This window comes from Pristis pectinata, chromosome 18 (assembly GCF_009764475.1).
Source record: "Pristis pectinata isolate sPriPec2 chromosome 18, sPriPec2.1.pri, whole genome shotgun sequence".
Classification (NCBI taxonomy): Eukaryota; Metazoa; Chordata; class Chondrichthyes; order Rhinopristiformes; family Pristidae; genus Pristis; species Pristis pectinata.
This window is the reverse complement of record NC_067422.1, coordinates 19,764,935-19,787,947: the sequence shown is the minus strand read 5'-3', so window position 1 is coordinate 19,787,947 and position 23,013 is coordinate 19,764,935. Positions and strand designations below refer to the sequence as shown.

Sequence of the window (23,013 nt, the reverse complement as noted above, 5' to 3'; positions counted from 1 at the left end):
AAAACATTTAGATAGGAGCAGAACCAGTTCAGAAGTGTTGCATGTTTTCAGTTGAAAAGATAGCCAAGTAGTATATCTGAGCTGTATATCATAACTGTTGGGGACATAGAGTTTGGGTACAATGCCAAAAACTAACTGCTGGGTTTAAAGAGTCTTTGCTTTTATTTCTACCTTACAAAAGATATATTGAAACATTTTCCTTTTACTTTTACTTCAATCTTCGAAAAGTAGCAGCATAGGCGTAGATTGCACGCATGGTCATTGTCTGACTCTCTGAATTTGTGTCAGATTTAAGTAGGCACAGTGTTATCAAGATGGGAGTACTTCATCCTACGTTTGGTGTACCCAAAGTAAAGGAACTGTGGCTCTTGACTTGGATTTGTAATAAAAGTATTTCTCTTTGTTTTCCAGTTATGGCAGAGTCTATGCAGCAGCCGACCCATACCACCACACAATTGCACCAGCTGCAACGTACAGTGTTGGCACCATGGTAAGCATTAATAACCCCTCTTACTGTAGTGACTGGAATTCTGCGCAGAAAACAACACAAGCATGTATTTTGTGAGCGTGTGTCTTTGCACGTAAATCCCCACATAGGCACACACTTACAGGCACACATAGGTTGTACTTTTATTGCAGTGTAAGAACCTCTAAGAACCTCTAAGAACCTCTGTGGGCAAAGAGCTGAACGTCTTCAAATTTTAAATCCTGCCATAACCTTATGTAAAACACCAACCCTAAAACTCAAGCTCTTTAATTAAAACTGCTTCGACCCTAAACTGAGGAGAAACACAACACTTTAGCACATGTTTGTGCAGCCCTTCCTCTCTAACAGATTGAAGATGCTTTTGCTTTCTGTAATAGTTACTACAGTATAGTAGTGTACCCATAGATGTCCGTGACTCTATAGACATATGAACCAAACCTACAGATAAAAGAAAAAACAAATCACTTCTGGTAAAGTGGCTGCGGTTGTCTATCTGTAGATCTGTTTCATAAAGGATGCCCAAGTCACATATCTACGTTTATCCGCAGAGATATACACAGGAAAACACTGGGAGAAACTACATCCCCTCACTGACGCCCAATGTGTGTTTTGTTTATACCAACCAGGTAATCATAATATAGATTCATAAACTAGTGTTACATTTATTCAAATGTTAAATTTAATTACGTTGAAACATTTACATACCGATAGCAGTTAAGAATTTTTTATGTCATGAGAAAGCTGTTCATACCCCATGACAAAAGTGCCATTTCTACAGATGCTATTCTATTGAAGTGGGATGACAGATAATGCATCCCACAGTTTAAAAGACCACACATGTAGCAAAACAACACACATATTCAAATATAGGTAAAAGAATACATCAAAATAATGGAAGTGCAGTATTAACCCTGAACAGGGGATTTGTGCCAAGACTTTTATGGTAATGACTTTGTAAACACCTGATCTGATGCACAAAGGTAATTATAAGACATTCTGATACACCCAAAAATTATGTAGTTTGGGAGAAATCTGTTATTAAACAATCTGCTAGCTACTAAAAGACTAGCTAACTTAAACTTGGTCCTCTCTCGTCTCTGACATCATTGAATGATCTCTATATTATTTCTATTAGTCATTACTAGCAGAAAGTTTCTTAGCTCCTGCCTGCTTTGTCTTGTAATTTCAACATGTCCAGTTAGAGAATCTCTTGTTCCCCCACTCATTTTCCCCCATTTTCTTTCCTCCCCCATGTTAACCTCCTGCAACCATGGCATCCTCCTCGTTAGAGAGAGTGGGACGGTTCATCTCAGAGATATCTCCAGGAATGCCGTCAATGCCAGTCCTTGGTTGGCTTACCAGGTAGGGATTAAGCATTGAACTGAACCCAAAATCCAAACGGATTTAATCAAACCAAATCCAATCAGAACTTTCTCCGGTTTGGATCAGTTTTGCCTTTAAGTCCAACAAAGTCAAATTGGAAGAACTCTGGATTTTGTACAACTGTGACAGTTCATTTGATTTTATGGAATATTTTTGCCCATTGTCTTTAGGCTATGGGAAAGTCCCACATATCCCACTGAATTCCAAGCTCTCGACCCAGATAAAACAGCAAGCAATTGCTTATACTGGGCAATAAGTAGAATACTGAATATCTCAGCGTGCTGGTCCTGTGTTTGCAGAAGTGAAATGCATGCAAATATCTAGGCAGGTTGGATCTCCAGTGATATCATTCAAAGCTGTGTGTGTAGATTTGGAAACTAGAGTTGTTGGCACCAAGAAGAATCTTCTTCATTCTATTACCAGGGGAACAGGTGAGCTACATGACCTCACGTGATCAACCATTCAGGGTCTCAAGTATGTGGAAATATACAAATGCACAAAACCCACACACAAACAATTATAGCATTTATTTGGATTTAACATTAATGTCACGTGACTTGGTTCTGCTTCATGTTCAGATGAAACATGGAGGTCAGAAACGAATTAAATTGATTCTGCAAACTATGGCTGGTCACTTATTTCTACTGTTTCACAGTGCATATGAGGGGAGGTGAAAGTTCAATGTCCCAACCCAGGCAATATCCCTCACAGATGACCTAACCAACACTTCTCTCCTAACAACACAATATTTGATGATGTCATAGAAGAAGCAAGAGCACTAACAGAAAATAGTTTTATTTACTAAACTTTTGAGTAGGCAAAATGGCTTCTCCTAAACTACAGGTATAATTGCTCTAAATTTAGCAACTTTTGGTTTGGAATGTTTTACTGCATTCTTATTCATTTCACTTCTCATTACTTTATATCATATTTAGGTGCAACCCATCATTCTTTTCAAGGTACTATGTTCATAATATAGATTTGCAGCAATTAAGTTTGGAATGGGAAAATTCTGATTGATAAGAATTTTTAAAAATGTCAATTAATAACTTTATAAAATAATGGGTGACTCTCCATCCAGCCTACTTGTCAGTGATGAGTTCTTTCAATTTAAAATCAAGTGGGACCGCTCACCACAGCAAGGCAAAAATATAAAGTACTCTTTTTAATTCCAACCTGAGACCGTGCCACTGTAGGCGAGAGCACTGGAAGCTATGCTGGAAGTGAGGGCCCCTGATGCCCAGTACATCGATGCAAGCAGGTCACATTGGAGGGGAAGTCAACTAGGGAATTAATTAAAATGTAAGGTGTTTTAAAATAATAAGGAGATACACAGATATATTTAGCTGATCAGCATAAGAAGATCTAGGGATTAGGCTTTATATTTTTTTGCACAATTACCATCAATGTCAGGGGTAAATTCATACACATATAGGCTGCTTCTCTCTCCCACTGTTTCCTTTCTCTGTATGTGTGTCTCTTCCTCTGTCTCTCTTCCTCTTTCTCAGTTCTCACACTCACTCTAGTGGATACTTTTACCGATGCACGTGGTTTTTAGCTAGCTTTGCAGCCAACATCACAGATGAAAAAAAATTCAATTTTCCATTTTGAAAGCCTCAACAAAAAAAGAAAAACATTAAGATTAATGAACGGTGATTGCAGCAAAGCCCTCTGTAACCGTTTTGCAGAGAGAGAGAAAAAAAAAGGCTGCCACTCCCTTGAGCTTCATCAGCGCAATGCCTTCGTTTAGACAAATGATTTAAATTTGCCGAGGTGGCGTGCGTGTGGTTTCAAATCTTGCATATCTCCGGAGCAGCTGCTAGCTAAAAGCTTTCATTAATTAAGATGATTTTTCTCCCTTCATTCTCTTAATTAGATTTGTGGCTTGTTTTTGCTGTAGCATTTCGTACATTAAAAAATATTTATTTGATTTTTTTTTCATCTTTGATGTTGCAGGCTAGCCTGTACAGAGGAGGGTACAGTCGCTTCACCCCGTACTAGCAAGAGAAACTCAGAGACACACTAAAACCCAGCAGGGCTAGAAACGTCTTCTCAGAAACTGTGGGGGGTTCGGCACGACATGCAGAAATGTTTTGTGCTGATGCTCTCTTGGTTAACATGATATTTTTACCTCAGATGGTTTTTTTTGTGTTTATTACATGTTTTATCTGTGGTTACTGCAAATTTTTCTTGAGTTTTGCTCAGTATAATATACTTTGAAGAAAATTTCTGATGTGTAAACTTAAAACAACAGAAAAAAAGACTTGACAGCTACATTGTTTTCTTTTGAAATTGGCAACTATGCCAATTTCACAGATTTGCACCAACCAGAAAGCTCTCTGGATCTAGGCCAAAATATTTTTTTTCCTTTTTTTTTAAGTGACTCTGTCAGATTTGCAGGATGGTTGATTTTAAATTAAGTTAAATGAACACGAGTTTGTATGAAATGAGCCACACAGCTTTAAGGTGATAGTCAGAAAGATAAAAGCTGCACAACATTTAATCTCTCCTCATCTAATCCCACCCCAGATTATTATGTGATCAGCACCTAACAGCAAGCCAGTGCAACAAAACTGACAAAACTCATCACTTGTGGCTGGTGGATTGAAGTGTCAACCAGAGCAATGATTGAAACATGCCCCTCATAACCATAATTGTGTGAAGTGAGCCTTTTTAAAGCCTTCCATTGTATTCATTTTTGAGTCTCATTTGATTGATAGAGAAAGGAAACAGTTTATTCTTGTAGACAGCTTCAGTCTAACATCTTTAACTACAGCTACAATGCAAGGATGGATTCTCATTATAAATCAAAAGATAAAATTCTGTAACCTCCTCCACCAAAAGAAAACCTCCAATTGACATTGTGAAATTGCATTTAATCCTCTTCTGTGGAGGCATTGTGTAAACATTTCTCACTGTGGCTTACAGTTTGGAGGGGAAACCCACTCAGTGAATAGTGTTGGCTTTCTGTGTTGCAGCAATGTTCCACTTGAAGTCAAATGGCAACACTCTGTTACCAAGGGCAGTCGTGCCACAGGGAACAGATAAAAGTCAACTTTAGAGGCACGTCACTGACATAATCATTTCAGAAAAGATTTTCACAGGGCTTAAAGGGTATTTTGAAAGATGTAGCCTGATAAGGGAAGTAACATTGCTCTCCTGCCCAGCTTTGCCACTTTTTCTGCATCCCATTCCTCTTTTCCTCACTGCTTTAAGATTGAACCAAGCCTCATTTACTTCAATGCACCATATATGTCTCCTGAGCTGTCACCTCATTAATTGTCATCACATTTCCTCAGATCATTCTGGAGTTGCTAATGGCAAAATTTAATAAAATAAGCCGACCCCAGCAATTGAAGTTGGTTCAGTTGCTGGTTAAAAGCTTTCAAAAACAGCTCAAAAGAAATGTAATTTTTTTAACTTTAATATTTCAGTAAGTTAACTATTTTAAAGGCATTCAAATTGTACATAAAAGCTTCCAATATGCTAACATAATAATACAGTAAAATATATAATACAATTCTTTACATTAGGTAATTATATGATTCTCTCAGCTGAGCTAACACACGGGGATTTATTAGACATGAATTTTAAAGATCAGAAGTTTTGGACCCTTTCTCACAGCAAGCAATTATGCAAATATTAATGCCTAACTTATAAAAATTCAATGCAACTGCAATTTACTAAATGGAAGGCATTTGCCTGATAAGCACTTTATCACCTTAAGTCGAGACTTCAAACATTTGTAATGGGCATGTTTACTAAAGAGAACTGGATAAAACACTTGGAAAAGAAATTAGCTGCATATTGTTTCTTTTAATGCAATTAATATTATGACCACAACTATTATGATAAAAAATCATATTTCAAATAGGAGGAAGGCTAAAAACAGGTCTTTCATGTTTGGAATTTTATATCCATTAGTTTTAAGTATTCTTTTTATATTACAAAAATAGTTCTGCGAGGTCTCTCTGGAGTAGCAAACATCCCAACCTTTTCCAGTACAAGTTTTTTATATATTTTTAATCATTTATTGTCTCCAAGGAGGGTTCCTAAAATGTGAATTGTGTAAAGAGATTAGATTATTAAATACGAAATGAGATTGTGACTGCGTGAATGAACCAAAAAATTGGAATCACGTTTTATTTTGTTTTGTGTAATGTTATCAAGATCTGACATCTCTGAGGATTAACAGGAGCGGAGTCTGTTCTGAATGCTGTGTAGGTTTTGTAGTCAGATGAAGGCAGCATAATCAGAATTAAGGGGCTGTTCTAATATATGTTGTGTTTTCTTTGCTGCACAGATTTTTTAATTTGTGTGTAGTTTATTTTTGGTTTTGAATTTACTTTTTTTACTGCCAAAATATATTCTGTTAAAATATATTCCAAAAACCATTGCAATATGGTGTATTATAGGTCAATTTGACTCAAGTATTTAAAACTGGGTATTTATTATGATTAGTAGCATATGATTGTCTTCATATACGCAGATTAAAATAAGTAGGAACAGACTTAGAAAGAAATGTAATCATCCTTTTATACACTTTCAATATGTGCACATAAGTATTCCATGGATCATTTTTTATAATATAAAAAAAGAAAAAATAGCTTTAAAAAGGCACTGTTTATACTTTTTGGGGAAAAGAAAATAGCTATCATCTTTATAAATGTTTACTTATGAAATATTATGTGAATTGTGTGCTGTAGAAAATATGTGGTAGCTGTAAATTCCACTTGATAGCATCAAAGTGTGCTTGTGGGGGTGGGGGGAAATTAAAATTGGGAAAACAATCAACAGGACTTTTAATTATCTTTTAAAATGATCTCTGACAAATTTACTCCACACTTAGGATTATCTCTTTCATATATTCTTGACCATAATATAATTCTACTGCTGAATTATTTTGGCTTTTAAACCGATACTTCCAGCTGTTATTTCAAAATCATTCATTCCGAGACTCAATGGTCTTTGACAGCAGGTCAGCTGATCTTTTCTGCTCTTGTCACACTTTTAGTTTTCATTTTTTTACCGAACATGTCAATACCCACTTTTGAAAACAATGTGTCCAAACCCATGCGTTGCGTGAGCTTTTATATGCATGGTTCTCAGAGTTAAATCTTCTTTGTTGTCTTTATACATTAACTTCCCATGTTTTGATGTTTGCCAATACTATAAAACTGACAATATTGAATTGGGTGCTTCTTATGCCACTCACTCAGGAAAGAAGAATTGGGTAGGGGTAGAATAGGAAACCAATCCATTGCTTTACACTTTAGCTAGAAGTTCAAAGTAATCCCAATGTTAAGAATACTTATGCCCAGATTTTTCCTCTTTTGTGCACACAACGATGCATTATAATTGTGACTGTCCCATAAATGCTGCTCAATGCTATTTGAAGATATATATATATATATATATATATATATATATATATAGATAGATAGATATATATATATAGATATATATAGATATATATATTTACATTTTGCTTTACATGCGGACAGGGCACACTAGCCCAATGTCCGTAACCATACCAGAGTATGACCATGGGAGGAATGGACGGATGATTTCATACACGAGGTAGGTCTCCATTCCTGTCCATATCTTTCAGAGCTTTTTTTTCAAACTTCAGTTTCAGTGGGTGCAAGAGTCCCCATCACAATGGTACATCAAAGGCCTAGTGAGCTGACCTCAGATCCTTTGTAAGCAACTCAAAACAGTGATTAAAACAATTGGGAAAATCCCTTACTTGTTTCTATTAGCAGCCTTTTCTCAGTGCCAACCACCAGTGGGACAAAGTGAAAAGTAATGAGTAAACATCCAAAGCAAATCATGTTCATCCATATATAAATAATAAATAATATCAGTGTACTGTGCACAATGTGCAAAACAAATTTCATTTTTTTGTTATTCTTCAATTGGTCTGAGCTACAGCACATAATGATTGATTAGCTTCACATTTTTTAAGTGACTTTCAGATTTGCAAGATGACTGTACATTCTTGTTTCTCTTTTAACAATACATGACATAATATAAAATTAGTGAACACACTTCACAAGGAATTCCCATTTTAAACTATCAGTCTTCAAACCAACTCTTTTCAGAATGTTGCTGTGGAGAACGTCATCACAACTTAAAGATCACAGTCACTGATGTTAATAACACAATGATCAACAAAATCTCAACACTTCTAATCAATTTCTGAGCTAAATATACTAAACTAAAAAAATCTCATGAGTGTTTTTAAATTGTAAACCTAATGCAAGTAAAACGTAGTTAAAGAAGCTTAGTGTTAAGTTAAGTAATCTACCTTAAATGGTTGATCAGAGTTAGTTGTGGCAAGGGTTATTCCACTCATCCTCATTCATGGAGAAAGTAGCAAATCAAACGGCTGATTGTTGGCATGTGGTGTGTTTATCAAACATGAAGGCTGTCACAGTTTGGGAAGAAGTATCCATATTTTCATACACAAAACTACAATTACACCGTTATCCTACTGTAACTAGATCTATTAATAATTTGATTTTTTGAGAACATTTGGCAAATTTTGGCAAATTACCTGCTCATGTTTGCAAGGTGTCCGCTCAAGGGCAATGAAATATGAGGAAAATCTCACCTATTCATTCAAATGTTAACTCTGTTACCAGTTCAGTCCACTGATGAGCATGCCTTTTATCCTTAACACTTCCACATACATCATAATTACACCTGTATAATATAAAATTACTGTCCTGTGGTGTCATAACAAACAATAAAGTTTGTCTCTATAACATCACAAGAAGTAAAAGCATCCTAGTGTGTGATTTAATTTGTCAAATTCACCAAAGTTAATTGACCTTTTCAGAAACATTGCAAATAGCAAAGACTACAAAAATGACAAAGAAAGGTAACTGAAATTTCTGTTGTACTATTGTTTATCCCTTTCTCATAATGGGACAAAAATAGTTTTATTGGGAACAAATTTGTACAGAAATTCATCATTCTTGTTAATAGAGTTAGTCTAATATAATAACAGTCTACTTGAGTGGGGTCCATGATATTCGTCTTTCCTTACTGGCATTCCATTTACATCTTCAAGCTATTTTAAAAAGTTTACTGTATATGTATTTCCTATAAACATGTTGAGATTAGTGTTTGCTTTAAACACTTCCTTGCTAAGCACTTTGATAAACTACAGTCACATCTATTTGCTGTAAAATGTTCAAAGGCAACTGCAATGAAAATAGGGTTACAAAACACCCCTTTAATTTACTTGCAATCTGCAAATTTTAAAATGTATTTATTTGTCCTTAGTAGCTAAAATCCCCTTCTAGGGCAACATCTGTGTTGTCTTTCAAAAGTATAAACCAGTAAATCTACAAAGAAAATTCTATATACAAGTCTACAGTTACAATGTCCTGGTTTTAGTTACATTATTAAAAGTAATATATAACAACTCTCTATATGGAGGACAATGTATTGTAGTGTGCTAAAGCAATGTCTGTTCATGTGTGAATCTAGGGTTCAAATAAATCCCAGGCAGAAGTTGGTGATAGGAACAGCATAATGATGTTCTTTTGCCTCATGGTAGCTGGGAGGTACAGTGAGGTTGCACCTAAGTGCTGATTCAAATAGATTAGCTGTTTGGAACCTAAAGGATAGTGAATTCAGTCAGTTTCAAACCAGCTTTTGACAACTGTAACTCAAGAAGAGCACAATAAGTTCTGAAAAAGTGATCTCCCTCAGAAAATATCTGGGGACTTGATTTGAAATGCACCATTTGTGGATCTCTATTCTCCGTGTGACCTGAACCTTGATGTAACTAATAAATGTTTACTGAGGTCACTGGGTGCAAATGGTTAAAAGAAACCTCTTTGATGCATATTCATATCCCATAAGCGGAAAAAAAATACACAAAATGTCTATATATATCACCAATCTTGAAACATTGAAACAGGATGAATTATTAATGATTTCATGTTACTTTGGGGATAGATTGCTATTCCAATCTAATAAAGATCTGTTGTCTAAAATATTTATCACAACTGTCACCAAGCCAAATTGTGCAAGTTCTTTCCTTAATCTTATATTCTAGTGACTCTGGCATGACACAGGTGCACTGTACTAAATGAAGGGCTCAGAAGCTGAAATCTCCGGATTCTGGGAATACAGAACCTTGTGCCACACCTACAGCAAACAAGATGTGGAACGTACGCAAGTACTGCCATATGGAAAAGAATTGTACGTTGTATACCATGTGTACGCTCAAACTCCTCCTTTTTATAACTCCACTTGTAAATAGTCCTTTAGCTGCCACCCTTGTGCAATAGATTATAACACATCCTGATCTTCCCTCCTATTGAAATGAACGTGAATGCCTCTGGGACAGTGACAGTGTTATTGCCCAGTCAAATGCATTTTTGTTATGCATTGATTCATTCATGTTGTCTTCAATGGGAATAAGAAGAACTGACAGCTCTCAACAAAATAGTGGCAAAGAGTTGAGCAAAAATAAAACCTAAAAATTCCAAAAAAAACAAATAAAATTCTCTTTTTAGGACCTTCACCGTCCTAGACTGGAAACAGGTTGTGTTGTAAAAGATTTTAAAACAGCCTGGTGTTTCAGGACTCAGAGGCCTTTTTTTCTTCCCCATCCCCTCCTTTTGCCTAAGCCTTCACTCTGTGGTGTCCAAGTGAACCGTGGAACTATCCCACTGATCGGCCCTTGGTACTATGATGTGCCTTGGCCTGGGTAGGTTATTGCGCCACTGAGTCTGTGATCTCCTAGTTTCAGTTCTAGGGCCCCTTCCTGGCTCGTACTTGGATTTCTGGTGTCCTCTTGGCTTGAGGAACCCTAGCTTTGCCTGGCCTTTAGCTAATCACTCAATTAACTGCAAAACATCATCATTTTTCCAAGACATGCAGTCTGCAATTCCATCCGTCTCAGAGACTATTTTGCTTAATTCTAAAGATAACTTTGCTCAACCCTTATCCCCTCAGTCCTCTCTCAGTCCTGGAACTGCATGTTGTTTAATATCCTCTTAGTACCTCATGTGCTTTTAACTGTCTATATGCTGTTGATTCCTAATTTCTTGCTCTCTGCTGCTGCTCTGGTAGATACCTGCTGATTAGAGAGCTGTAGTTTAGATCTCTGCCTTCCTTTTTCTGTCATTCTGTAAGCTTCTAACGTGATTCAATTAACAATATCCTTAATAAAGGTTGTTTCTTTCTTCAACAACAGCAATTGTCCCGAATATTATTTTGATGCATTACAGTATTAGAAATTGTGATAGGCCATGCAATCCAATATTAATATATTTAGAGTAAAGCACAAGATATAATTATTACATGAATCTCCTGTTGCTATATACATCAAAGGTAAACGACTTATCAATGCACAACATGGTAAATGTGGAGAAGAACATTTGGCTGTTGACGTATCTGTTGAGATCTCAAAAGAAATAAGATAAAAGTGTATTTAACATTTCTGCGCATATCTTGAAGATTGGAGTCAACTACTTTGCCCAACAAAAAGCCAGGTAAGCAGGTTGAGAAGGAGAAACAGGAGGAGTCAGGGTATTCGGTAGTTCTGAATGTTGGACAAATATCAATGGAGGCATTCCGTTCAGCAGATTAGTTTTTTGACTCTGGAGGATAGGTTCTTCCACTAAGCTGAGAAAGTATATGATTTCTTAATTGTGTGACCATCTAATAGTATGTTCTTGAACATTATGATTCACATCATACAGGATGTGAATGTATTTTAGTTGATTTCAGCAATTATTTAAGACATTTTAGGAAGCCATTTAGGGATGGAGTACACTTCTGCCAAAGAAGGAAATAGTCAAAGAAAAGGAAGGATAGAGAATTTTTTCAAAGAAGTAAAAGAAGGATAGAGAAATAGAGGGCTAGGTGGGAGGGAAGGCTTAGAGCAGGATAAAATGTCGGCACAACATTGTGGGCTGAAGGCCCTGTACTGTGCTGTAATGTTCTATGTTCCATCTGTGGACAAAAATACAGAACACATTGATATTAAGGGATTCTCCAATTCTCAGTTCCTGTTGTTGATGAAAAGTTTATGCATTGTTTACTTTTTCCTAATAGGAAAAATTTGGAAAGTTCATTAATTTTGCAGAAGTTAAAATGATGTGCTCATTGTTGACTCATTGAATAAAATGCAATTAATTTTTAGACTGACAAAGACAATAGTGATGTAAACTTGTCCCTAAAGAGTGATTAAAAGAGAAGGCCTCACCATCTCAGTGTTTATTACTACTTTGAAGTTTGAGGAAGGATTGATCCCTGCAGAGTGTCTGTGACTTTCATTATGACATTGGCTATGCAACAGATGCAATAAGAAGGTATGATCGTGGGAAGGAAAACATAACTTTTCTAAAATTTGACTTGATTCAATTCATGGTTAAGAATTGGTTACAATATTTTTGAAATTGCTGGGAAAAGGACTACATTAGCAATCAAAATATTATAAATCATTCTGCAAATCCATATTCTCTCAACAACCTAATACTCTAGTCAGAACTGATGGTTGGAATTTCTAAATATATGACACAAAGCAAATGAACAAAATTTCATATCTCACAGTGTAAAACAAAATCCATTATGATGTGAAAAGCTTTTTTCCTGCAGCAGTGGTGAGCCCTTCTTCACTCATCTGCAGTAATTTGTGCATTTGGAGAGTACTCCAAATGAAATCCCATTTAAAGGTGATTCAGTGAGGCCCCATGTGCTCTCAGGTGGATATGAAAGATCTCATGGCACTAACTCAGTGAAGAGCAGGGAAGTTATTCCTGCTGTGCTGACCAATATTAATCTCTCAGTCAACATCACAATAAAACAGGTGATCTACATTTTGTGGGAGTTTGCTGTGCACAAATTATCTGCAGTGCTTCCTGCACCACAACAATGATTACAGTTCACAAAGTACTTCCATGGATATAAAGAGCTTTGAGTCATCCTGACAAGGACATGAATAAATGCAAGCCTCTTTTCTGAAGAGCAGGTTCAGTGTAGCTGAAGAATCATAATGCGGTCTGATATTAAAACACTTTTGGGGAATAAATCAGCTTCTTGTGCATAAATTCAGCAGTGCTGCACAATAAATTAATGTTTGAAATTTGGATCCAAGAGGCAAATGCACATCTATCAAGGGTGCCACATCACTGAAAGGGTTTGCATCATCCCTACCCCAGAACATTGCTCAGGGGTTTTGCAAGACAGCGCCCTGCACCCAAACATCATCAGCTGCTTCATCAGTGACCTTCCTTCCTTCAGAACATCATTTCCCCAATGACTGTGCAATGATCAATTCTATTCGTAACTCCCCAGCAAATGAAGTAGCCTCTCTCTAAGTGTTGCATATCCAAGTAACAAGTAAGTGGCAAGTAACATTGACACCACATAGGTGCCAGACAATGACCTACTCTTGATATTCTGTGGTATTTCTTAATCCTGACTACCCCACCATCAACTTCCTGGAGGTCATCATTGACCAGAAACTCAACTGAACCAGCCATGTAATTACAGTAGCAATGACAGCAGGTCAGAGACTGTAGGCAAGTGATTCAACTGCTCCTGCTCTAGTGCCTTTCCACCAACTACGAATGGTTGTGTGGGGGGGGGTGGGGGTGGGCACTGCTCCATAAATACTCAAGAAGGTCAATGTGACCCCGGACTAAATAGTTTGCTTGATTGGTACCCCATTCAGCATCCTAAACAATCATTCCTTCCTCCTCCACTGCACCATTGCTGCTGTGCTTGCCATCTACAGTATACACTATAGTTACTTCTTAGACTCCTCCCAAACTTGTGATCTTTACCGTCAGGGAGGACAAGGGCAGCAGGTACATGCAAACACCACCACAGACAGTTTCCCCTCCATTTCTCACTCCATCTTGAATTGGAAATATATCCCCCTTCCTTCAACATCCCCCTACCCGACAGCCCCTTGAGGGTATCTTCATCAAAAAGTAGCAATTCACCATCACCTTCTCAAGGACAATTGGAGAGGGGCAATAAATGCCGGGCTTGCTAAACAAGAATAAAAATTACACATCCTGTGCAGAGCGGGCAGATTATGACACCAGTCAGTGCCCAACATTGGTCTGACATTTAGCGTTATCACTCAAACTGCATATTGCCGCTAGATACCAACTTAATCTCACATAGATGAACACAGTATTAAATAGAATGAAAAAAACAACAGAAGATATTTAAAGTAATTATGACTTACTTGAAAATTATTTCACAGACTATTTCTTCTTTTACAATTTTACATGTTTTGGGAGTTACCTGAAATTTCATTAATGTTTGAGTAATCTATACAGGTATAGATTAAGTATAACGATCTCAATTGTCTTGCTGGGGTTCAAGAACTTTTCTGTTCATTTAAAAACTTTTATTGAAACAAATTTCTTCCAGAAACAGGTTGCCTGGTAGACATTCCTTTAGAATATGAGCCTGAGCAGGAGAATGGAGAGACACCATGCAATTAGACTAACTCGAGAAGGAGGAGAAGAAAGGTTCCCATCTGGTAGTCCAGAGTCTTTTGCGGACATTTCTCCTCAGCTTCAGCTTAGACATTTCCAAATTTAAGCCATTGCTCAAAGTTCATTGTCTGGATTTAGTTTGCAAAAACGTTTCTTGCAGCCACATTTCACTTTCCCTTTAAGAGGTGCACAGTATCCTTAAAAATCATTAGCTACTCATGATGTATGCAACTAATAAACAAGGCTGTACACACTGACTGCATATTAGACCTTCGTTTAACTCCCATAAAATTAATGCAGTGTAATCTGTGTCACTGTAGGAAATACATTTGCTTGCTGCATACATAAACCTTTTAAAACAACAAGCAGCACTGAGTTAGTGTGCAATATCCAGAGCGATGAACAAGTGCATATTAACCTTCATGCTCATTTTTGGGGCCTAACTAATTCAACCTTCTAAGAGTAATCGGAGTGATCACAGAACAGTGCACACTGCATATGCCCCTATGAAGCCAGAAGCAGGAGCCAGGCATATCGGTCTGCCAGTCTCATCGGTATTGTTTCAATAAGTTACGAGAATCGGCTGCAGCTGAGGCAACAGCTCAGACCCTAAGGTGTTTGGAAGGTGGTTGGTGTGGACTTGGTGGGCTGAGGGGCCTGTTGCCATGTTGTCTCTCTCTGTGACTCTATGCTGTCTCTGTGGAGTTTGCACATTCTCCCTGTGACCGCATGGGTTTCCTACATGTGATCTATTTTTCTCCCACATCCCAAAGGTTAATTCACCACTGTAAATTGCTCTTAGTGTGTAGGTGAGTTATAGAATCAGGGGGAGTCAATGAATACGTGAAAACAAGATGGGATTACTGTAGAATTAGGGTAAATAGATACCTGATGGTCAGCTCACGTTTGATGCGTCAAAGGATGTTTCGGTGCTGTGTGACGTTATGAAATGAGGTGCACAGCAAACAGCAGGCAGAGGTAAAACATATCTTTTGCATGACGTTACCAGGCATTCACTCAATTGGTTCATCTGTCGTGCACCTGTAAGAGCTAATTGTCCCAGGTGTGAGGCATGTTGCAGTCACTCACAGGGAATGTTCCAAAGGGCCCAGGTCCAAATAGACAATGTCAGGGAGAGCCCAGGCCACATACTAAACGACCTCCAGGAAAGAAAAGAGCACACACACACAAGCTGCCATATCAGAATCTCACCTTATTCCACAGAAATACAACGAATGTCAGTTTAGAAAATATATCTGGAAATGGACCTATGCTGATGATTTCAGGCCAATGAGTCAGATGTGAGACAGTAGATCATTTTCATAGTGACAGCCGTTGCTGAAACAGTAGCAAAGAGTGGGACTGAAGTCATGGAAGATAATGGTATTCCAATGATAAGGGGCAAGTTGTGGATGCCCACAACAAGCCCCAGTGTATAACAGAAGATTCTGGGAATAGCATTCTCTCCATGGCCATGTCTCCTGTAACTCGAGCTGTTGTATGAATTGATATTAAAGAAGTTAAAGAGGAAGAAGAAAATGTAATCTGGAATTTGCCACCCACCTGCTTCGGAAAGTACTGAAATGCTCAAAGTGTCTGTTGCTACATTCAGAGGTAAACACAGGAAAAATATATAAAGGGTAAGTTTCTTTTCAATATCTAGCTGTTCATAGCTTACTCTCAGAACTCAAACATTTCCCTCTCCACCAAGTCACAGAGCTGGGCAAATTACTTCCTCTCCACTCTCTAAAACCACTGTCATTCACAATGTCATCTTTATCCAGGAATCCCTCAAGTTCATGTATTTACCTCTAACAAGAGTCAAAACTGGAAGGAAGGCTTGGGTAGGCATGGGTAATTCAAAGAATTTTAAGGTCCACTGTGCCTTTGACAAAAGCGCTTTGAAACTGTCGTTAGTGCCACTGAGCAACCTGTGCCCACCTGTGCTGTATCCCAGTGTTACACAGTGACAGACTTGTATCCACCTTACTGTCCTCATCTTATGGTGACAGATCTATTCCACCAGCACTGTAACCTGAGTCTAGAGCTGGGTATGGACCTGGACCTGGACTTTAGCCCAGAAGATTAAACCAGGTCCAATGTGGTGTTTGGTCACTGAAGCCAAGATCAGTTTGGTTCCGATGGCATCTACTGATTCTGCAGGGAAATTGGCCGAGATGATGCTTGGCTTGGGACCAGTCCACTTCATGCCAGACCTGGGTGCCTAGGACCCAACTAATGCCAGGCCCATAACCTCGAACAAGAGAGTTAATATTTCTCCTAGAGACAGGAGGTCCTATTTGTGTCACTGAAGGAAATATGATTACTGGCCTATTGGCAACTCTACTACCCTTGTCTCTATTCTTCCACACATCCCAACTACTCCTTCTGACTTACATGAAGAGGGTGATATGCCTTCCTGTAATCTCTCCCTCCACCCGGCTCCCAGCCCCCACTCTAAAGCATTATCCATGTGAATTCACTGTTGGTGAAGTCACACTGTCACTCGATTTCCCACAAAAGCCACCAGTTCAGAATCTGGCACTGCAAATTACTTGTAAATTAGTGTAGTGACAGGATCAGTTTGTGCTGAGACACTACAGCGAGGACAGGGGAATAAGAGAGCATAGCTCTTCAGATTGGCAGTAGGTCAGGTCACATTGGATTTTGATTATCAAGACTATCGAAGAAAGCCGATGGACACACACTGTGAAATTCTTGTTCCATTGGGAAGCCCAGCAGACAGCCAATGCACAGAGTCTATGGACCAGTGATTCCAGTGTGAAAGTGGAGTCCACTTCTGTTCATACACTGTCAGACACAGCCACAACGCAGCACTTGATTGACCATTGGAACACAAGCAACACCCACCTAATGTCTGAGAGTATAGAGCAGACTCGGGCTGTCGTCACAATGTTTCAGTCTTTCATAGCAATCCAGCAACCGGTCCTCCATGGGAGTACTCGATTTGTTGAGGCACTGCACTGGAATTGTGACAGTGGAGCATGAATCTACTGTCAGCTCTCAGGAAGACACATTCACTGTACCATCGAGGCACTCTACCTGTTAGCCAGCCACCCCAAACTGCTATCACCTCATGTCTCTCTATCTTTTCATCCAGCTCATTAATATAGGTTGTTAATAGCTGATGACCCAGCACTGATCTTCGTGTGCCCAACTGGTAACAGTCTGCCAACCTGAAATGACTAATTTATTCCAACTCACTATCTTCTATGTCTTAACCAGTTCTGTTATCCCAAGCTCAGTGAGTCCTTATTTTATGTAACAACCTTTGTGTCGTACAGTTTCAAATCTCTTTTCAAGATCCAGATACACAACAAATGGCTCCTCCTTACATCATCCTAGGAAAACTCAAATTTGTCACATACAATTCTCCTTTTACAAAACTATGTTGTCTCTAGCACATCATTTTATGATTTCCAAAGTTGTTTGATTCAGCTTTGGACAGTCTCCATTGGAAATAGTTTCAGGAAGTGGCAAAGGGATGATGTTAATGAGAGAGACTAAAAAGAAAGGCTTTTTTCTTTCCCAAGACTTATTTCAAGGAAATTTCTTTCAAAGATATTCACAAACTTTGGAGAAGGACAGGCAGGTGATGGGATGGCAGTTTTCAACAATGAAGGCGTCGAGGTTTTGTTTTTGAGGGAAAGGGTAAAAATGCTGGATATAAAGTGAAAGTGTTAACATTAACACTAACAGTTCTGTCTCACTAACCCCTTATGTAGAGGGAACCATTAGTGTGATCAGCTAACACAGAAACCTGGAAAGGAATCTGGTTAGTCGGTATTATAATAGGAAAAAGGATTGAGAGAGCAAGAGTGGGCCCAGACAAAATGAGCCTGGTGTGATCATGTGTGGAGATAGAACATGACTACTTAGGAAATTAGAGGAGTAGTTCAGAAACCTTCAAACAGTATTGTGGCTAAATCTTCAGAATGCCTCTTTCCCACCTGATCCATATATTCCTGGGCGTGCTAATGCCATGGTCAGTGTGGCAGCTTTGCATTTCCAAACATGCTCTCCACAATCACTGACCTGGAGCATTTAGGGCACTCATAGTTTTCCAAAAACAGGTATTGGCAGGCCAAATTTCTCACTGTTCTCACAGGACAAGTGTAATGCTAAAGAAATATTTATGGGTTCTCTCTAACAGAGCTAGAACTCCCTGGTTACATGAAACCTCTTATCCAAAGATTGTATTAATAAACAATACTTGTTAATATAATAACATCTGTAATTGCAACACAAAGGCAAGGATCCTCTGTACTCAACATTATTTTCACTCTAGCTTTGCTAGATTAATCCATGTAGACTGAAGACACTGTGTTATTTCCTTATAATTAATTGTTTATTATTAATCCATTCATCTAACAATATAACATCGCAATTAATAGCTTTTAAGAGACAGCATGCATCATCTTCATATAGATCCTTGTTGATAACCATTATACCACCCACCACTGACAAAAAAGGGCTGGAAATTATGACTGGCACTATTCATGTTCATTTTTATAATTAAAGGTCATGAATCTATCACACATCCATTGCACTATACCTCCAAAATATTATGCTTCTCTTGGATAAAAAAGACATGGAAGGTTCAAATAACTATGTAGCTGTTAAACATAGAACACAGAACAGTACAGCACAGAAACTGCCCTTCAGCCCACCATGTCTGCACCAACCTTGATTCCAATCCCATCTGCCTGCATCCTCTATTCCCTGTCTGTTCCTGTGCCTGTCTAAGTGTCTCTTAAATGTTGCTATGGTATCTGCTTCCACTACCTCTCCTGTTAGCATGTTCCAGGCACCCACCACTCGCTGTGCAGTGTGAACTGACACGAACCCCTCCCCTCTTTTGGCACTCCTCCAAGAATGCTTTTTCCTCTGGCTTGATGTGGAGAGGCTGCCTGTGCGGAGTGGTGTTGGTTGAACCAAGGTGAGTGGTGCAGCCACCCAGTGCTTTGCTGTGGAGCTTGGGGCTGCACCTGGTTGGCAGGGTGAATGTGGGCCATCGCTGGGGACTGGCAGCAACTGCTCCATGTGATGAGAGACCACCCAGATCCTACGGTCTCCCCATCCCAGAGATTTCTCTATGGTAACAAGCTCTGCTGTGGCTGCTCTGGACCATGTGTTAGTATTCACACCTCTACCCCTGTCACAAGCTCAACAGTGGTTGCTTGTTACAATCGAGAAATCTCCAAACTGGGAAGGCAGCAATGTCTATCACATCTAACAGGAGTTGATGAGAGAAACCATTGGATCTGGGCAGTATGGAACAGGTGCCACTGGTCACCAGCACTGCCCACACTCACTGTCCCAACTAGTGCACAGTGCTGGCCCCCACTTCTCATCACTGATTGGCCACACCATTTACCCAGCCCACCCCATACCAACCCTCCCAATACCTAGTCAGGGGCATTTCATTGATTTCCAACATCCAGATTCTCAATACAGCAGCAAACAGCACAGGCAGGGCTGGAGGTTGCACTAGCTTCCAGCATGGTATCTCTCTGTATATAATGCATCAACGATTTCTGTCACTGATTCCATCAGTGCTCTTGTTTCCTGGAAGACATCCTGAGTACTAAGCGAGGTAACAATGTAACTATATAAAGATCTATTTTGTAATAGGAACCAGTCAGAAGAAAATTTAACACTCAAAGAATCATTCGTCCAGCTGTAGCTGGTTATTGAATTCACTCATGTAAAGGAATCTGTGCTCTCCATTCAGTTTCCTACATCTAACTTGAGTGCACTTGAGGCTGACAGTGGTCACCCAAAACTGAAAGAGTTCCATCCTCTTGTAACCTAATTCTTCAATCTGATAAACTAGAATTGAAAACTCTTTCTTCCTTGAATTTAGTAGAACAGTTACATGTGGATCTGGTTCAGAATGCGACAAATTAATGATCCTTCTCTTCTGTTATTGGCATTTCAGAAAAAGAAAAGGCTTGGGCATTCCTCAGGCCAGCAGATGTCACTGGCATTACTACAAGTCACTTTCCCATACACAAGGCTGGAAACCCACTCAAATTCTGGGGGTACCCCTGTTCTGAGCCAAGCTACTCTAGTATGATGGTTGGATTTGTTCTGAGTCTTAAGTAGGCCAAAACATTAAAATACTCTTTGGCTCTCCTTGGAGTGACTGCAAATAGAAACAATAATGTATTCTTTCACAGATTGATTGCTCCTTTAGAATGCTGGTGTCTTTGGAGGTGCTCCAAGTGTCACTTCTGAGTTTACAATAGAGTGGATTTTGCTAAGTCCCTTCAAGGACATAATGGAGGAACTTCCACTGAAAGCACAGTAATGTCTCTACTTGACCTCCCCCATTCTTCCCCTGACCTATGCACTGAGGCACCCTGTTGTTTTGTTCACAGATTCCCTGACCAAATTTAATGGTACAAGTGGGGTATGTGGCACTGCAACCAAGATCTAACCCATGTGTCAGTATTCACACCAATACCCCTGTCACAAACTTGACTTCTAATTTCAGTAATAACCAATGTACTAAGGCATGAGGTGAGGCATTTGCAAAATATTCTACTGAATATAATGCTGAATGTGAGGGGTGTGTGTGTGTGTGTGTGTGTGTGTGTGTGTGTGTGTGTGTGTGTGTGTGTGTGTGTGTGTGTGTCTGTCTGTCTGTCTGTCTGTCTGTCTGTCTGTCTGTCTGTCTGTCTGTCTGTGTGTAAGGACTACTCATCGGATTAAAATCCTTTGGTAGAAATTGATCCTCAGTAGCCTCAACTAAATAGTAGAGAGTTGAACATTGCTCTTCATTTGTGAAATTCTCTGCATTTACAAAGCAGCCAACAACTTGCAACCATGTTATGATCACTACCATGCTGTGATTTAATGTTTGCAAATAGGACCATGAATATAATATATTCTCATCTTGAATATGTTTAATGATTTGGCTTCAGCTGCTTTCTGTGGCAGAGAATTCCATATGTTTACCACTCTCTGGAAAAGGAAATTTCTCCTCATCTCAATTCTTAAAGTAATAGTCACACTATTGAGATCCATTTCTAACTTCTCAGAAAATGAGTCCAATTTCTAACCCAGGATTAAAGCATTTAATGAACGTAGTTCTACTCTCAGTCCACTTTATCATCACCACAAACATTTTGGCATGTAGTGTGGACCTTTTAGCAGCTACTAATCTTGTTTAACCTTATTTGGAACCAGTTCATCTTTTAAATCCTTAAAATTAACAAATGGAGATAATAACGACTGGAATAAAATGCTGCAGGCAAATCCTATTCAAGTGCAGCTGTCTTTTGCTGTTTTGTAATGACAATACTTAAAGCTGCTGATGTTCTGTACAGATAAATCCCCCATTGCTGTTTAGGGATGGCAAAAAAAGAAGTCTCAGACTGAACAACTATAAATGTTTGATATTTCTTTGAAATTAAGCCAGCTTAAAGGCTAGGGTTCTCGTCCCGTGCACTTGACAGCCTGAGTCTTCTCTTGTGCACAGAGCTGGCAAATACAACCACAATAACAATGATCTTAGTCAGTGAAGGAACCAGGCAAGTCAATCCATTGAGTTCAGGAGTAGAGCTGTACAGCCATTATATGGAGAAGCAAATCAGGGTGCAAAACTGACACAAAATCCAGAACGGAGGTCTCGGGTCAGCCACCGGCCTGATAGTAATTGCATTAAATCTGAAATGTGTGAGATCTCTTCCACGAGCATTTCTCACACTCCTGAGTTTTGGCACTCCATTGTTGCCTGAAGCTGAGCTTAGAAGGTGCTCTAGCAAGTGCAGAGCTGTCCCTCTGCAGCTCAAGTGTAATTCACAGCCTGCTGGATCAGATGGTTTTTGTTGGCTACACTTTGCATGTTGCAGTTACCCTTCTTGGTCTGACTATGCAGTGAAACAGTTACTATTTACTAAACTTGTCCAGAGACATCACAATTAATTCATTCTCCAGGGATGTTTATTTACAGAGACATGGAAAGTAGGAGCAGGAGTGGCCATTTGTTCCTTCAAACCTGCTCCACCATTCAATACAAACATAGTTGATCCTTTAAATTCAGTACCCTGTTCTTGCTTTCTCCTCATATCCTTTGATCCCTAAGTACAAAATCTATCTCATCTTGAATATATTTAATGATTTGGCTTCAGCTGCTTTCCATGGCAGAGAATTCCACGTTCACCACTCTCTGGGAAAGGAAATTTCTCCTCATCTCAGTCTTAAAGTAATAGTCATTCTATTGAGATCCATTTCTAACTTCTCAGAAAATGAGTCCATGCCAGCTTGCAGCAAGTCACGGACACCATACTAGTGCAGGATAATAATCATCATAGAGGGAAATGAACCCTTCTTGATCTTCAGTGACATTGGTTTACCCACCATTAATATCCAGGAAGGTGTGTGTGATGACGGTGGAGGGCATGGGCAGGGAATAGGGTGAGAATAGGGGGCCAGAATCTCAGCTGGACCAGACACATTTATACCATAATGGCAAACACCTCAAAAAGAAGGCATCCTGCAGATTCCCCAAAGCCAATGAAACATGTACGCTTCCCCACTTGTATGGATGGTACAGCAGCCATCATGACCTTCACCACTACCCAGGCCAAGTCAAACCACGTATTTTAAATTCATCTCAGCATCCAACAC

At 39.0% G+C, this 23,013-nt stretch overlaps 1 protein-coding gene across 15 annotated transcripts in view; it reads left to right on the top strand.

Annotated features, from left to right (window-relative positions):
- Positions 1 to 11,087, top strand: part of rbfox3a (RNA binding fox-1 homolog 3a) — a 994,762-nt gene extending 983,675 nt beyond the window's left edge. For 7 of the 15 annotated variants that reach the window (XM_052032864.1, XM_052032863.1, XM_052032858.1 and 4 more), the window contains 4 exons: positions 412 to 490; positions 1,036 to 1,113; positions 1,777 to 1,849; positions 9,945 to 11,087. In XM_052032864.1, the coding sequence (XP_051888824.1) occupies positions 412 to 490; positions 1,036 to 1,113; positions 1,777 to 1,849; positions 9,945 to 9,958 (244 nt within the window). In that variant the 3' untranslated portion in view covers positions 9,959 to 11,087. Of the gene's footprint in view, positions 1 to 411; positions 491 to 1,035; positions 1,114 to 1,776; positions 1,850 to 3,826; positions 7,242 to 9,944 lie in introns of those variants that run through there. The other 8 variants (XM_052032866.1, XM_052032859.1, XM_052032852.1 and 5 more) reach the window with 7 other exon arrangements.
- The last annotated feature ends 11,926 nt before the right edge of the window (positions 11,088 to 23,013 follow it).